Source organism: Dendrobates tinctorius, unplaced genomic scaffold, assembly GCF_039654945.1.
Source record: "Dendrobates tinctorius isolate UK_male_01 unplaced genomic scaffold, ASM3965494v1 ptg000011l, whole genome shotgun sequence".
Classification (NCBI taxonomy): domain Eukaryota; kingdom Metazoa; phylum Chordata; class Amphibia; order Anura; family Dendrobatidae; genus Dendrobates; species Dendrobates tinctorius.
Window position 1 is genome coordinate 82494350 of NW_027361679.1, and position 17755 is coordinate 82512104.

At 44.5% G+C, this 17755-nt stretch overlaps 1 protein-coding gene across 2 annotated transcripts in view; it reads right to left on the reverse strand.

The window, feature by feature from the left end:
- The window catches only part of TBC1D2 (TBC1 domain family member 2), a 136110-nt gene that overhangs the window by 62838 nt on the left and 55517 nt on the right, over positions 1-17755 (reverse strand). For both annotated transcript variants that reach the window (XM_073543899.1, XM_073543890.1), the window contains exons 5-8: positions 17064-17155; positions 6248-6420; positions 3412-3789; positions 3196-3306 (exon numbers count right to left, since the gene is read on the reverse strand). In XM_073543899.1, coding sequence (XP_073400000.1) covers positions 3196-3306; positions 3412-3789; positions 6248-6420; positions 17064-17155 — 754 coding nt within the window. The remainder of the gene's footprint in view (positions 1-3195; positions 3307-3411; positions 3790-6247; positions 6421-17063; positions 17156-17755) is intronic.

Consider the following 17755-nt stretch of genomic DNA (forward strand, 5'->3'; position numbering starts at 1 on the left):
AAGTCATGTCAGACTAACTTAATTTCCTTCTATGACGGTATCACTGATTGGGTGGATCAAGGAAATGCTGTAGATATAGTATATCTTGACTTCAGCAAAGCATTTGACAAAGTCTCTCATACAATCCTTATTGAAAAAATGATTAAGTATGGAATGGACAAGGCAACTGTTAGGTGGATTCATAACTGGCTTAGTGATCGGACCCAAAGAGTGGTCGTAAATGGCTGCACATCCAGTTGGAAGAATGTCTCAAGTGGGGTACCACAGGGCTCTGTCCTGGGCCCTGTATTGTTCAACATCTTTATCAACGATTTAGATGAAGGAATTGAGGGTAAACTGATTAAATTTGCTGATGACACAAAGCTAGGAGGGATAGCTAATACTAGAGAAGAGAGAGAGAGGATTCAAAAAGATTTAAATAAACTGGAGAAGTGGGCAGCAACTAACAGAATGGTTTTTAACAGGGAGAAATGCAAAGTACTACATCTGGGCAATAAAAATGGAAAAAGCATATATAGAATGGGAGGAATAGGGCTAAGTGACAGCACATGTGAAAAAGACTTGGGTATACTAATAGATCACAGACTGAATATGAGTCAACAGTGTGATGCAGCAGCAAAAAAGGCAAATGCAATTCTAGGATGTATTAACAGAAGCATACAGTCTAGATCACGTGAAGTCATTATTTCCCTCTACTCCTCTTTGGTCAGACCTCATCTGGAATATTGTGTCCAGTTTTGGGCACCACATTTTAAAAAAGACATCAACAAACTGGAGCAAGTTCAGAAAAGAGCGACCAGAATGGTGACCGGTCTGCAAACCCTGTCTTATGAGGAAAGGTTGCAGGATTTGGGAATGTTTAGTTTGCAAAAGAGAAGACTGAGAGGAGACTTAATAGCTGTCTACAAATATCTAAAGGGCTGTCACATTGTAGAAGGATCAACTTTATTCTCATTTGCACAAGGAAAGACTAGAAGCAATGGGATGAAACTGAATGGGAGGAGACACAGATTAGATATTAGAAAAAACTTTTTGACAGTTAGAGTGATCAATGAGTGGAACAGGCTGCCACGAGAAGTGGTGAGTTCTCCTTCAATGGAAGTCTTCAAACAGAGGCTGGACAGACATCTGACTGGGATGATTTAGCGAATCCTGCTTTGAGCAGGGGGTTGGACCAGATGGCCCAGGAGGTCCCTTCCAACTCTACGATTCTATGATTCTATGATTCTATGATTCTATGTTTTCAACTAAACATGGATTTAGCCCTAGACTTAATTTTGACAAGAGTAAGGCACCATTCACACATCCGTTTTTTTGTAACCAGTGCTGCTACAATCACTGTATGCCTGTGAGACCTGGAGGTCATTGTTTAATCTTCCAATGTCAACCATTGGCTGGAGGTGGGCTGATAAGGTGAGAAAGGGAACACCCACCCTCTCAAATCCATCTTGGTTCCACGATAGCTACTGATTGCGGCATCTAGCGGGTTAAACAACCAGAGACTCCTGTTCTCCTCCGCCTGCCTCACACTGTCCATACTGTGAGATGACAGCTATAGAGTATCACAAAAATCACTATGTATCTTTTAAGGGTACCAGGGCATTATTCTCCGATGCCTGGGATACACTGGGGAAAATAAGTACGGTATTTAATACACTGCCGATTTTGCAAGTTTTCCAACTTACAAAGAATGGAGAGGTCTGCAATTTTTATTGTAGGTACACTTCAACTGTGAGAGACAGAATCTAAAAAAATCCAGAAACCATGTATGATTTTTACATAATTAATTAGTATTTTATTGCATGAAATGTGTTTGATACAACAGGACTTAATATTTGGTACAGAAACCTTTGTTTGCATTTACAGAGGTCAGATGTTTCCTGTAGTTCTTGATCAAGTTTGCACACTGCAGCAAGGATTTTTGCCTAGTCCTCCATACAGATCTTCTCCAGATCGTTCAGGTTTCGGAGCTCTCGCTGGGCAACATTGAGTTTCAGCTCCATCCAAAGATTTTCTATTGGGTTCATGTCTGGAGACTGGCTAGGCCACTCCAGAACCTTGAAACGCTTCTCACGGAGCCACTCCTTAGTTGGCCTGGCTATGTGTTTCAGGTTATTGTCATGCTGGAAGACGCAGCCATGACCCATCTTCAATGCTCTTACTGAGGGAAAGAAGCTGATAGCCAAAATCTTGCAATTCATGACCCCATCAATACTACCTTTGATATGGAGCAATCGCCTATATATATTGTAGGCGACCGACAGGGAATATAATGGGTGGAGTGTATATCTCTCCCAGAAAGTAAAGCTGGGCAAGATACAGTGGGTACGGAAAGTAGTCAGACCCCTTTAAATTTTTCACCAGCCATTTGGTAAATTCAAAAAAGTTCATTTTTTTCTCATTAATGTACACTATGCACCCCATCTTGACTGAAATTAGTGCATATCTAAACATATAGAAATTGATTATATATACACACGTCTGTATACTGCTAGGGTCAATTTCATAGTGGGAATCTAAATTGATAAACACATAGATATAAGTAATTCAGTTCATATGCAGAGCCAAAATGCCTGGTATACACAGGTAAGTAATTTCTACAAACAAAACAGGTTAAATACCTACATATGTAATAAGCTCACCCACCAAACACACAACGCGCGTTTCGCCAATGCTTTGTCAGGGGTAATATTAGCTCACCCATCGTATTTTAGTATCTGTCTGTATTCTGCAATTGTTTGTGCAAATTGTCCTTAATTTGTATGCTTAATAAAAATGTGACTTTTTTAATATACTGATTTGACAGCAACTTCGTTCTTGGCACACTTTTCTCTGGTCTAGCTGCTATCACTGCAACAGAGATGAGAAATAAAAACTATGCTTTATTGAGATCTTCAGACACAATATCAAAATGTGGCCAGGTTAGCATGTAAAAAAAATGGTGAAACGTCTATTTTCAGTTGAGCTCCCAGCAATGATTGAGCAGGCACACTCCTGTGCCTTCAGGATAACTTTGATGTACTGGTACGTCATATTGCCGAAACAAAAAAAGTAGACCTATCAACAGACAATCGTCTGATTAGTCATTGTCGTATACAGTGTCTGCTGGCAATGAACAGTGTCCCATACCTGCTATGTGCATGAATACTGATTTGACTATTCGGTATTACATCCAGTAAGTATGATGATCATTACCTTCATAAGCAGAGCTGTCTCCTTTTCAGCTGTGTTCCTCCATAACCGTGTCAATTGATGGATTTCAGAGTTCAGGAACTGGTTCTGTGTCTTGTAGGCATTAATGTCATCCTTGTGAAAGAATAAGAATTATTACATTTTTGTTTTCACCCACAGTAGGAACTCACATGTCACCATATAAGAATGTATTAGTTTGCATGTACACCATTTTCTTACCATTAAGCTGTCAATCTTCCTATATTGCACTTGTAAGGTCTCAATTCCAATACTGCTTTTATCTGAATCAGTCTGGCTGAGAAGCTGCTCATTCTGCTTCATGATAAATTGTTGCTTTGCATTGTTCTTTTCCATTAGCAGTTGTACATGTTCCTTCAGTTCACCAATATGAAAATCCTTGAAACGAACACGCTGTTCAAGGTCCTGTTTTTCCTGCTCAAGGGCCTCCACACGTTGCCTAAAGTCCTCAATTTGTCTAACCTTATGTCGTATTAGCTCCAGTCTGTCTTTTTCCTCTGTAACACTCAAATAGTCACTGCATGCTCTTTTTTCCTCTTGAGCAGACTCAAGAGCACGGTGAAGCAGCTTCACAAGATCCTGGGGGAAACAATAGTGAACAATGTTACACTCTCAGGTTCAATTAGATATGATCTTCTCAATTATTTCCAAAGATTCAATTAAACATAAATCATCTATTTGACAATACATCTAATAATATCTACCTTTCGTTTTCCAATATTTTTCATCCTTGGGATCAATCGATATCAAAAATGTTATACTGTTTATTAATAATTCTAACAGTTGATTTTTTTTTAAACAACAAAGACATAGAGGACCTTTATATACAGGAGGAATATTATAAGTACTTGCCATATACAGTCATGGCCAAAAGTATTGGCACCCTTGAATATTTTCCAGAAAATTATTGCAACTACATTTGTGTGTATTGGAGCAACACAAAAAAAGAGGGAAAAAAAGACAAACTGGACATAGCTTCACAGAAAGCCCCAGTGATGACCAAGGACAAAATTGTTGGCACCTTTCCAAAATTGTGGGTAAACAACTTTTTCAAGCTTGTGATGCTCGTTTAAATTTCCTTGTGTCAAATAACAGGTGTGGGCAATATGAAAATCACATCTGAAACCCGATAAAAAGGGGAGAAGTTGACTCATTGTTTTGTGTGTGTGTGCCACACTAAGCATGGAGAACACAAAGAGGAGAAGAGAACTGTTTGAGGACTTGACAAATTGTTGAAAAATATCAACAATCTCAAGGTTACAAGTCCATCTCTAGAGATCTTGATGTTCCTTTGTCCTCGATACAGTACATAAGTTTACAACCCATGGCACTGTAGCTAATCTCCCTGGAAGTGGACGGCAGAGAAAAATTGATGAAATCTTGCAAAGCAGGATAGTCCAGATGGAGGAAAAGCAGCTCCAGTCAACTTCCAAAAAAAAACTCAGCTGTCCTGCAGGCTCAGGGTGTATCAGTGTCAAAGGGACTATCCATTACATATTACTCGAGCACGCCCGAGATACTTGGATAACACGATATCCGAGCACGCTCTCTCATCACTAGTCGCCATGTAGTGCCCAGTGTCAGAAAGCTGGGTTTGTGTCCTAGGTCATGGGCCTTCCAGCAGGACAATGACCCCAAACATACTGTTGTCTGTCTGCTCAGATGAATAGTAATAATCAGACAGCAGAGTGGTGTCACTATACGCTGCTGTGCAGGAGACTAGCGCTGCCCCCGCGAGTGAGGTCTGTGTCAGGTATTCTGACACCGCTCTGTTCCCGGCTTATTACTATAATAATAATAAATTTTATTTCTATAGCGCCAACATATTCCGCAGCACTTTACATTTTAGAGGGGATTTGTACAGACAATAAAAGACATTACAGAATAACAATAATCACATAGATCATAACAGATACCAAGAGGAATGAGGGCCCTACTCGCAAACTTAAAATCTATGAGGAAAAGGGGAGACACAGAAGGTGGGTAGTAACAATTGCCCTGATTGTTTGGACCAGCCATAATGTTAAGTGTGTAACAGTACAGACACAGAGGGCTAATGGATGCATAAAGCATGTGGGAACATGGTACGGGGAACCTGGTTATGGTAAAACTTTTGACTGTGCCACACAGGGATAGTTAGGTTAATGTGTTGTATTACTATTCATCTAACACAGCAACAGAGCGCACAAAAGGGGACACAGCATGCTGTGTACATCGCACATGGGGGAAAATCCACGGGGGAGACAGCAGGTAATGTATCGCCCCTGAAGGCACCACACCTTTAACCTTTTTAGTTGAAGGTGCCAACAATTTTGTTGAGACCAATTTTGCTCTTTTTTGTGGTGATCCAATATACACAAAAGAAATAAACATGTGTATAACAAAACATGTAATTGCAATAATTTTCTGGGAGAAATACTTAATTTTCTGGAACAATTTCAAGCGTGACAACACTTTTGGCCAGAACTGTACATAGCTCCTTAGAGAGTATATGACACCAAAATGCTTTTTTTTTTCCCAATGTACTTGTATAATCACGTGATATGATATTCATATGCAATAATAGGGCATAAATACAGAGGCTGTCTTCATGAGAATCCTTTTAAAGGGAATCTGTCACCAGGTTTTTGCTACCTAACCTGAGAGCAGCATGATGTAGAGGCAGAGACCCTCATTCCAGTGACATACTTAGGTGCATGATTTTTATAAAATCCCTGTTTTCTCCGCTGCAAATCTATCAGTTTTCTGAATGCTAAGATCTGTATAACCTCACCCACACCACTATTTGGCAGATTTCTGTGTACACTGGGTATTAACAGAAAGCTGCCAAAAAGTTGGCAAGACAGCATGAGGCAACTAGTCCTCTAATTATCATCGCCTGCTGATAAAACACTTATTTTATTGAAACAACACCACACAGCCTAGTAAGTGACACATTACTGGATCCAGGGTCTCAATGCCACTACATCATGCTGCTCTTGGATTACATAGCCAAAACTTGCTGACAGATTCCCTTAATTATGCAATGGACTTATACCTTTTGAGACTTTAATTCCTCAGTTATTGCTTGCATTTGTAGATTTGGATTGTTTATCTTTTCATGAGAAATGTTCTCATTATTGGACGGCGGGCATCCATTTTGCTTCTTTGCTCTCCGAACAAAGTTCAGTGACGGAGACATTTTTCCATATGCTTTTGCACTTGCTTCTACTGAAAACAAAAAACAAAAGTGGTTACATTAACCCTGCCAAAGACGTGTCCAATGTAAGGCATAGCAAAAATTACTGGAATAACTGAGTACCTTTAATTTCTAAGGGTATGTTCGCCCGGTCAGTAAACGCTGTGGGTTGGACGCTGTGTACATCCGCAGCGTCCACCAGCAGCAGCCAGATGTTACAGCATAGTGGATGGTATTTCATGAAATCCCATTTCCACTATGCGTGCAGGGACACCTCCGGCTTCCCTGCGTACACGCACATGCCGCGCTTCTTTGCTGACCGCAGCATGCCTATTTATCTTGCGGAGAGAGTGTGAGAGTGAGAGAGAGCTATGTGCCAGACTGAAAACGCTGCTGTGCTGTGGAAAAAAAAACCCGCTGCAAATCTGCGTTAATTTTTCTGCAGCGTGTGCACAGCAATTCTTAATTTACCACTAACTAACATTGGCTCTGCACTACACTGCAAATATGATGCAATTCCGTGTGTCCAAAACGCTGCGGATCCGCATTAAAATCCACAACGTCTGCACATACCCTAAATGTTGAAGCCATTCAGTCCAGTCTAGTGTAAATGTTCAGTCCACAGTCTTGTATAAAGGTTATTCAAAACATCAAAAAACACGGGAGTAACAGTCCATTTAAAAAATGTTACAAAGTTTTATTCAAAAAACACATATAAAGACAGGTATTTAAAAATGTAACATATCTTTTGGATTATAAGACACACTTTTTTCCCAAAAATTTTTTTGGGGAAAATGGGGGTGCATCTTATAATGCGGATATACCTTACAGGTACCGTTGCTGCAGGCCACAGGCTGGCATAAGGGGGTGTCCGGTGGTGCTGCGGGGGTGCCTGGTGGTGCTGTGGGGGCTCTGCAGACATTTTGTGAAAGGCCAGAGCCCCCGCAGTTCCAAAGTTTCCTGTGTGGTGGGCTCTGGGAGAATGGCCACGGGAGTCCACCGCACAGGAAACCATGATCGCAGAGCCCCCACAGCACCAGAGACACACGCAGCAGCATCGGACACCCCCGCAGCATCGGACACCCCAATCCGAAAAATACGGTATATTATATGAGGACAAGGTGATATGAAGGGCTCAATGAGAACTGGGAGACCAACTCATCCATGAAACAAGTGTGGTAAATATGGGGAATAAACCATCGAAAATACTCTATTAGTGCAAAATGCCAAAGTGCTAGTGCTTTAGCATTTCACAATCCCAATATAAGGCATGGTGTTACTGGAAGGAGTCAAATTCAGTCAAAATACGATCAATTGTCAAAAAGACTATTATAGGGAGATAAATCCTAGCCAGTACACCCATGCAAGTATTGAGAGTAAAGTCTGTCAATTAATCCAAATCTTTACCCATAATGTCACACGAGGGTGTCAGTCAGCAGCCCCAAGGCACATTTCACGTGGGCTTCCTCGGGGGGACCAGGTGCCAGCCATGGCATCTGTGCTACAGCATAATCGCATGTTTAGTCTCCTAGTAGTAACTGTTCTTGATGTTACTGAGCCAGTATAAAAGAAAAATCATTTTGAAAATGGCGCCAGCCGAGCCTGCATAGTAGCAGCTATCATTGTGTATAGAGATCAGATAGTTGCTATTGCGCAGACGGAACCACCTCCTCCAAGATGGCACCGCCCACGCCTGCGCAGTAGCAGCTCTCGGCGATCTCCGAGAGCTGCTACTGTGTGGCTTGAGCGATGCCATTTTGAAATTTTTTTTGGTACTTGCTCAATAACATTAAGAACAGTGATTACTAGGCCACTAAACATGCGATTATGCTGCAGCGTAGGTGCCACGGCCAGTACCTGCCTGTAGAAAGGTTTTTTTTTCTTCAGTATGTACAGGTATTCATTATGCAAACTAGGGGGCAGGTCAGTGAGGGATCAGTGACCGATCAGCAGTCTGCATTATGAATACATAACCAGAGCACCACATAAACAATCCCCCTCCAGGCCTGCCTTGGAGCACGAGCATATCATTAACTCAAAACTACAAATACAGATTAAACAACCACAAGATGGATTTCATCACCCCAGGTATCATTGTAATCAGTATAACAGCGCCGACCTGACACTGTCTGTAGGTTACTGTGCACAATCCTGCTGACAGGTTCCCTTGAAATACTGAAATACTGCTGTTTATTTCCTCCCCTTCTTTTAAGGGATCATACTTACTTGCAAGAGACTTGCACGATTCTAGTGAGAGTCTCTTGCATGAAAACCTGGCACTGCTGCCGGCACTGGGACTGGAGGGTGTGGCTGCATAGAAATACATGTAGCCGCACACTCCGGTCCCATTGGCAGCGGCAGTGCCAGGTTTCATGCGAGAGACTCTCACTAGAATCGTGCGAGTCTCTCGCAAGTGAGTATGAGCCCTAAAAGCCATAACTTTTTTATTTTTGTACTTTTAAATGACATCATGATGCACTGGAAAGCAGGGGAAAAAGTGCATTGAAATTGCAAAAAAAGTGCAATTTAATTTTTTTTGTTTTTTTTTATCTACATGTTCACTATACAGTAAAATGACATGGCTGCATGATTCATCACTTCAGTAAGATTATTCAAATAGCAAGTGGTAAAAATCCAGAAATTTGGCAAAAAATAAAAAATACATTTCCTTGTGTCGCCATTTTCTGAGACCCGGCGCCCTGAGTTGACATTTTTACTGATGCCATTTTGGGGTAGATACAATGTTTTGATCGCCTCTAATTGCACTGTATTGCAATGATGCAGCGGCCAAAAAAAGGCTATTCTGCCAGTTTGATTTTTTTTCCCGTTACGTCATTTACCGATCGGAGTGATTTACTCTATATTTTAACTAGCTGAAGAACCCGGCGCTGCCTGGGCATAGTAACTAACTACGGTTAGTTATAACAAATTATAATGATTATATATATATATATATATATATATAAAGTTGAGTGTAGAGCCCCGCCCATTCCACATAGCCACATTCACTATAATATCCCACATCATCCCGTCAGCCAGAGCTACCGGACTACAACCCATAATATCCCACATCATCCCGTCAGCCAGAGCCACTGGACTACTACCCCTAATATTCGACATCATCCCGTCAGCCAGCACCACTGGACTACTACCACTAATATCCCACATCATCCCATCAGCCAGAGCCACCGGACAACTACCACTAATATCTCACATCATCCCATCAGCCTGGAGTCAGAACCAGAGCGCTGAGTGGAACGGTCCTAACTTCCATACAGGGGATCCCTTTAAGAGAGGCCTGACCAGAGCGCTGAGTGGATTTGCCCTGACTTCCATACCAATGATCCCTTTAATAGAAGCCTGGGGTGAGAATCAGAGCACTGAGGGATTTACTCTAACTTCCATACCGGAGATCCTTTTAAGAGAGGCCTAGGGTCAGTACCAAAGTGCAGAGTGGATTTTCCCTCACTTCCATACCGAGGATCCCTTTAAGAGGGGACTTGGGTCAGAACCAGAGCGCTGAGAGGATTTGCCCTAACTTCCATACAGGAGATCCCTTTAAGAGAGCCTGGGGTCAGTACCAGAGCATTTGAAGGCAATGGTCCTGACTTCCATACCGGGGATCCCTTTAAGAGAGGCCTGGGGTCAGAATTAAAGTGCTGGATGGATTTGCTCTGACTTCAATACCAATGATTCCTTTAAGAGGGAAGATGTGCCTATGGGATGGAGGATGTGTGATGGGTATATGGGCACGGGAGGGGGGATTCATTTCTGTCATGTGCTCTCTGCTCCTTTCAGGGGGCAGACAATGGCTGGGTGTTTATGTTCCCAAAGATGCTAGATTTCTCCCACCATGTCAGTGTCCGCTGAGGTGTTGTCAAGTGGGAAAACTGTTGGTCACAGCAAAGATGAAAGATGAAAGATGCTTCATGATTGGTTGGTGATACACATGGGTTGCCCTCACACCCAGGGCTGTGGGGTACTCGGTACCGGGCCCGATGAGAGTAAATGGGAGATGTCACGGCAGCTGGGACCCGGCCCGTGGCTCTGGGCGCCCATTGTAAAAAGGGGTTGTTTCAGTGTGCTGATGGTAGTGAAAGTTTATAAGTGATTCGTGATGCCACCTGTGGTATTCAGCAATAGAGATGTAAGCCGACGCTGCAGACAGATCCTCTGGGACAGATGGTGTGGTGCAGAAGTGATGTTATGGCCCTCCACAGGCAGGGCTGTAGTCCCAGGGCAGTGTAGGTGAAGTGACACTTAGATGATGTAGTGTCAGGCGCGAGGGATGTAGCGGTGCTGAGCAGGTTGGCGCAGGAATAAGTGGAGGACACAGGGCATGTCTCTGGTCTCTTCCTCGATCGCTTCCTCAACCGCGACCGCTGCTCTCAGCCGTGGGTGGTAAACGAACCGTTGGAGGCACTAAAATATTTTTTGAAGGCCGAAGTGGGCCCCTTTTTCCTGAGCTTTGGTGGCCAGAGTAGGCAGTACTGCCTTCGGTATCACCACCTGCCAGGAAGCCCCCAGTTCTCCCCAAAGTTGAACCTTCTGGTATAACAGTTTGATTCTCATCGGGAGGCGCTCCGACTGCCGAATGATCTTCAATGCTTCTGGAGTCAGAGCACTCCGCTGTTCTGGACTAGGCAGCTTCTCCAATGTTACCCAGTGTCTGAACAGAGCGAGTTCACGGTCTTCCTGCTGCAAATGGACCTATTCATCCTGAGATCTTCCCAATACTCCTTCATGACTGGGGGTCTGTATTTAGTCCAGCGTGGCCGCCACCGTCCTAGCGGTCCTTCAGAATTGAGGAACTTCTTCTCCCTCTTGCAATTCATCTCTACTCTTCCCCGGTGGTGCATGTCTTGCTCTAGACAGGGTGTCAGCGTGCATGTTCTCTGCCCCCTCCTGTAGGCAATTCGGTACTGGAATTTTGCCATCCGGGCCACCCAGCATTGTTCCAAGGCCCCTAGCTTGGCGTTCTCCAGGTGTGCCAACAGGTTATTATCGGAACGTACTAGCACCTCCGAGCCAGACAGGTATTCTGCAAGTCTCTCTGCCATAGCCCACACCAACGCCAGCAACTCCAGCTTGAAGGAGCTGTAATTGTCCGGGTTGCATTCGGAATCATGAAGGGAATGACTAGCATAGACGATCACCCTTTCTCTTCTGTCCTGCACCTGCGACAACACAGCCTCAAGTCTGTGCAAGCTGCAGTGTGAAGAATGAACGGTATAGAGAAGTCTGCATAAGCCAGTACCGGGGCCTCGGTCAGCACTTTTATTAGCTCACAGATCGCCCTTTCCTGCCTTTCTTCCCAGCGAATGGATCGACCCTTGGCATTCGGGGGTATCCCCTTCAGGAGTTCAAGCAACGGTTGCACCACCCGAGTAAAGTTCTTCACGAAGAGACGGTAGTATCCTGTCAATCCCAGGAATGCACGTTCTCTGGGGTCAGCCAGTCTCTGATCACTGCAATCTTTTCCGGTGATGACTTCACTCCCTCGGTGGCAACAATATGACCCAGGTACTTGATCTGAGTCCGGAACAAGTGTCATTTTTGGGATTTCACTTTCAGCCTACACTTCTGAAGACGGCTCAGCACTTGCTCTAGTCTCCGTAGATGATCTTCGAATGAGGCAGCGCACACAATGATGTCATCCAGGTAGATAAGGGTGGCATCAAAGTTCAAGTCGCCTAGACACCTCTCCATCAGCCGTTGGAACGTACCGTGGGCTTTGGCCAAGCTGAACGGCATTCTATTGAATTCAAAGAGGCCCTTGGGGAGTATAAAGGCTGTCTTTGCCATATCCTTTTCTGACATGTGCACTTGCCAGTAGCCACTGGCAAGATCCAGCATTGAGAGAACTTGGCGTTCCCCAATGCAGAGACTCCTCAATCCAGGGCAGAGGGTATGAATCATGTACAGTACAGGCGTTAAGCTTACGGTAGTCCACGCAGAACCTCAGGGTCCCATTCTTCTTCCGCACCAGTACAACGGGGGCAACCCATGGACTCTGGCTTTCCCTAATGACACCCGCCGAGCATTTCTCTCACTTCTTGGTATAACTGAGGGGGAATCTGCCGGTAGCGCTCTCAAATGGGTGCTGTATCCCCCGTGAGAATTTCGTGAGTAATTTCCGTGATGTAGCCAAAGTCATCTTCGTGGTTCAAAAAAATGGACTGGTATCGCCCCAGTACCACCTCCAATTGATGCACTTGGGTGGATGTGAGTTCGGACTGTTCAGCACGCATCTATTCTAAGACGCACCGACCCTCTTGGATGTATTGCGGTTCAGCCGTTGGAGAGGTCAACTTCACCGACCATGGGTCTTCCGGACTCACCGCTAGCTGTATGTCCTGGGGCAGTATGACTTCTTCAGGCATGCCCACTACCCGAGCTATTTCACCTCTGCGTGGGACGACAGTCTCCTGATCAGTGAGGTTCATGTAGCGTACCAGTACTGCTCCTTCTCGTACCACGGCCAGCGTCGGGGCCACCAAACGTCCTACAGGCAATTGTTGTACTACTGGAGGTTCCAATTGGACTTCCACCCCCTCCAGCAAGGCATGTGCTCAGACTGGTAGAGTTATCATAGTCTGTCCTGGTGGCAGGGTGAGTTGAGTGGACGCCGGCACCATCACTTTCCCTAGCATTTCCCCTTGACTGGAGACTTCCTGCACCTGAGCTATGCGAATCAACTGTTGAAACACCTGCTGCTGGGGGGTGTGCAAACTCCACTGATTTAAAGACAAGTGCGATGGCTCATCACTCAGCAGCTTCCCAAACTCTTTCAGGATATTCATCACTGACATCACAGTGTGACCGTGGCCAGCCTCTCCTTGGGTCAATACGATACCCCACCGCCCAAGATTTTTCCCACACAGGGAGACCTGCATCCACACCACCCCTGCGACCAGGAGGGGCAGGTGATTCGCCGCTGTCAACTTTAATACTGGGCCCCACTCGGGCCTGAGGGTTTCTGGGAAGTGTCGGCGGAAATACACTTCTGGCATTGTGGTTACTTGCGATCCGGTATCCACCAGGCAACGCACGGCTCAACCATCGAATTCAGCCCATACCAGCGGACATGTAGACACCAGATTCGTGGGACTTTCACTACTCCTTCCTTTCCATTCTGGCTCTGGGCGACATCCCCCAAGTTCGAAGCCCTCTAGTTTAACGGTGGGCGGGGATGGGGCCCAGCCTGCCATGGACACTCCCTAGCCAAATGTCCTATTTTTCCACAGTTATAACATGTGAAAGAAGTCCGCCGACGGACCCTTCAGCCCTTGTTACGGGCATTTGTTTTGCCTTGTCTTCCGGCGGTACACTGGCCGATCTCAACTTTCTCTTTCATTTGGGCCAGTTCCCCTTGAATATTCACCAGTTCTCTTTGCATCTCTTCAACCCATTGGGGTTCAGCTGTTGATTCCACTGCTACTTCACCACTCTGGACCTTCCCTATCAGGACTGTCACCCCCTGCTCCTGTTCACGCGAGCGGGCCTCTCTCCCCATGTCAGCAAAAGTAATATGAGAGTCTACCCGTACCCACTCTCTCAGGGTCTGTTTGGTCAGGGCGTCCCACAGACCGGTCACCAACAAGTCACGCAGCACAACAACGGTCGTCCCTATCCTCATCCCATCTTTTCTAACAATGGCGGTGTGTAATTCTAGTAGGGCATTCACATATTGCCTAACCGTCTCCCCCTCTCTTTGCATATTGCTAAACAGGCATGTCCAAAGTTCCCCTACGTCAGTGGGGTCCCCATGAGTCGCCTCTAAGATCTGAAGTACTTTAACAAACGTGTCTTGGTCCCAGGGAGTACACAACATCACAGCGTCTCTAGCCTCTCCATCCAAAACCATAATGGCCACCTCAGCCTCGAGTGCGGGGGTTATTGGGTGCATTCTCATACATTCTGTCCAACTCCACAACATAGTATTTGTTCTGTCCTCACTAAATGAAGCAGAATTCATGTAGCTATACAGGTAGCTAAACCGCTGTACCGGGGTCCATTAAGGAGACTGTAGTTGAACCTGTGCTTTATTGAACGTGATGGTATATTGATGCGGTGAAATTACAAGCAAAACATAATATATACAATCAGTCAGTACGGGGTACATCAAGGATACATATTATACATAATACATTATAAATCAACATCTGCACTAATTGCTAACCAGGGAAAAACTAATTAACCAGGCTAATATGAGACAGGAATTAGATACAGGAAGCATAAATACATACCAGTGATGCTATCACAAGGGAAGAAGAGAAATGAGATGCTTCCTGAATGCAGGCCGAAGGAAAATGGAGAACTGGAGGGAAATGGAGGCTGAACTAACAATAATGTTTTGCAAAACCTACCAGAATGCACTGCAACGCTTACCAGAATGCACTGCAATGGAGGGAAAAAATACAAGCATCAAAGTGAAAGTAAAATAACATAATAACACTGCGGTTATGACTCTGGTCACTAGAGGGAGCCAAAAACCCTGAAAACATTAACAAGCAGATAATCGAGGATTATAAATCAGATGTTGGAGACAGAACAGTATTAGACCTCGTAAACTTCAGCAAGTTGTTCAGCATGGCCCCCAAAGAGATACTGGTTCTGGGTCCAACCGCCTCTTCTGCTGTCTCCGCGCTACCTGACTGCATCCTGCCGACTATGCCAAAATGTAAGGGACACACAGTTCGTGGGATGCAGTGAGTGATCCGAGAGATAGAGGGGGTTAACAAGGATTTACTGAACAATCAATAACAAGTAATACTCCACGCAGGAAGGTAAAGGCAATCAGTGATAGAATATACAAAATAAACGGGACACTTATCGGTTGCAGTGCTGGCAAGGGGAAGGCTGGAAAATCTCCCGGCGGCATCTCAAATGATGAACAAAGTCTCTGGCCTCTGCTACGAAGAAACGAGTAACACTGCCGCCGTCAATGCCAATGGATTCAGTCCTGCTTGGCTTGGGTGCGCTGGAATGTGGAAACAGTCCTTTATGTGGATGCCTCAGAAATGCCTCAGAAATGGCGCCGGGCACGGGTCGTGAGCTCGTTTACAAGCCTCAACAGTCCGCAGTCTCTCAGAGTAGTCTCTAAGCAGTTGATCCGGTATCTTGGGTAGAACAGGGGTATCCAGCAGTGCGGGTACAGACGGTAACTTAACAGCATCACGAGAAGTCTCAAGGTCAGCACACGGAGGTCTGGGAAAAGTGGAGTTGTCAGTATAAGCAGCGGAGAGGGAGTCAACCGTCTCCTGTCGCCTTCCCAGCAAGTCTTCCCCATTCCTGCACTCAGGTCTCCTTTTGTACCCCGTGTCCCCTGCTGTCTGACAGAAAAGTCTCTCCCTTTCAGAGGAAATCTCCCCTGCCAACAGTGGTGACAGCCCCGATAGTTCCGGCCTTAAAGGGCACCGCACACCGCTGACTCCATCTCGACTCATCTTACAGCAACACCTCTGAAGAAAAGGTGAGCAGATTGACACTTCTGCAGGACCCTACCCATGGGCCCCCAATGGTGTTGTCACTTCTTCTTATGACTTCAGTGTCAAATGACTGATGCTGTCAATGAGTGGCTACATCAGTAACAAAATTGTAACCACCGTGGCCACTGATTGTCTCTAAACCCTGTGACTGTCTTCCTCATAAGCTTTGAGAACTTCAAGTCCAAGCATTTATTGAAATCTGTATAACTTCAGGACTTCCTGGGAATTGTAGTTTTCCTAATTGTAAACCACAGTGCTATTATGATGAAATGATGGTTTAGTTATAGGAGCTGTGCCTGCACCATCACTTGCTGGTCCTTTCCTCTAGAATAACCCCCTCAAATGCCACAGTCAATAATAGCCATGGCACCTTGATGTAATATAGATACGACGAAAATCCTCGAGCATCAACAATGGTTGTGCATTCACAATTTTCTTCCATCCACCCTTCTTTGCCTCAAATCCAAAATATGTAATAAAAGTAAATCTATGTAAGTAAGAAAAAAATATGTAATAAAAGTAAACCCCCAAAATTGTTCCGATATTCAATTACATCTATGTTTTTGTCCAAACAAAATCTACAGTGAGAGAATGATGGTTGTAATAAACTGCTGTACTCCTGCTGCAACAGCCAAGATCAGAGAAAACTCTGAACCAGGCAGATCCTCTTCTGATCCCAAGCCTCAGTAACGTCACAAAGACTGGCATCACTACAGAGATAGCATGAGACCAAATAAATATTCCTGAGCATATCTATATAAACAGGTACAATATACTGCATATATAGATCACAATTAAAAAAAGAAAACAAGCTAAAAGCAATGCTGTCCAATCATGAATCAGAGACCAACTTCATCATTACAGATATCTTCCAGGGAAATTATGCTCAAGATGACTAGTCATCGAGGCGAGTCCCACCAACCAGGTCTCATCATAAATATATTCGCCACAATTTATCAAATATTTTTTGCCAGAATGCTTTTGTGAGGACACATTCCCTTTAACTCAGATGACTGAGTGACACAGTTATCGCCATGTCATTGCTCGGGGTACAGTAGTGGGGTCATCTGGTTCAACTCTGAGAAACCTTGTAGGTCTCTGATACAGTAATCTGGGGTTGTTGTTTATAATGGGTCTTCATGAAGCATGACATAGAAAACGCAAGCAATATAAGAAAAAGATACCTTCTGCTGATTGTTCGGCTTCTTCAAAATGAAAAATACTTCGGCTTATTGATTGAGGAGGCTTTGAAGCACAGATATTGCGAACAGTGTTCCTGCAAAATGAAACAATTAAATAAATTTATAACTAATATGACAAAATTCACAGAAAGGCAATTGTAATTCTTTCCACTGACAATCATAGCAAATGTAATACTATTAATTGTAGTAGGAATACTAGTAATTAGTTTAGAGTCCTAAAACTATGTATTTTGTCATGAATTTATTTCATATTTCTCCTATAATATTATCAAAGGGAATAAGGTCAGAAGGTTTTTGCTACTTCATCTAAGAGCAGTGTGGCGCCCCTGAGGGTTCAGTCGCCAGAGGTACCGCACATCCTCCTGAGGTGTGGTGCCCCACCATTCTGGTAAGGTGGAGACACCTGACCACACTCCAACACCTACATCCCACACAACATAGTAGTGTAGCAAAGCACCCTTTGGTGGCTCCCTGCTTGGAACACGTAGAGTGCTGGGAGGTGGGTGGAGTTTAGTCTGCACCAAAAGAGCGGGAAGAGTTTAGGATTTAGTCAGTCTGACTCAGTGAGTCTGACAGAGTGAGAGGAAGAGTGAAGATCCTCTGAGTGGGATGGATGAAGGAAGTGCTGCAGCCGACCTCAGTGACCTGGGTCTGCTGGCACAGGAAAGAGACAT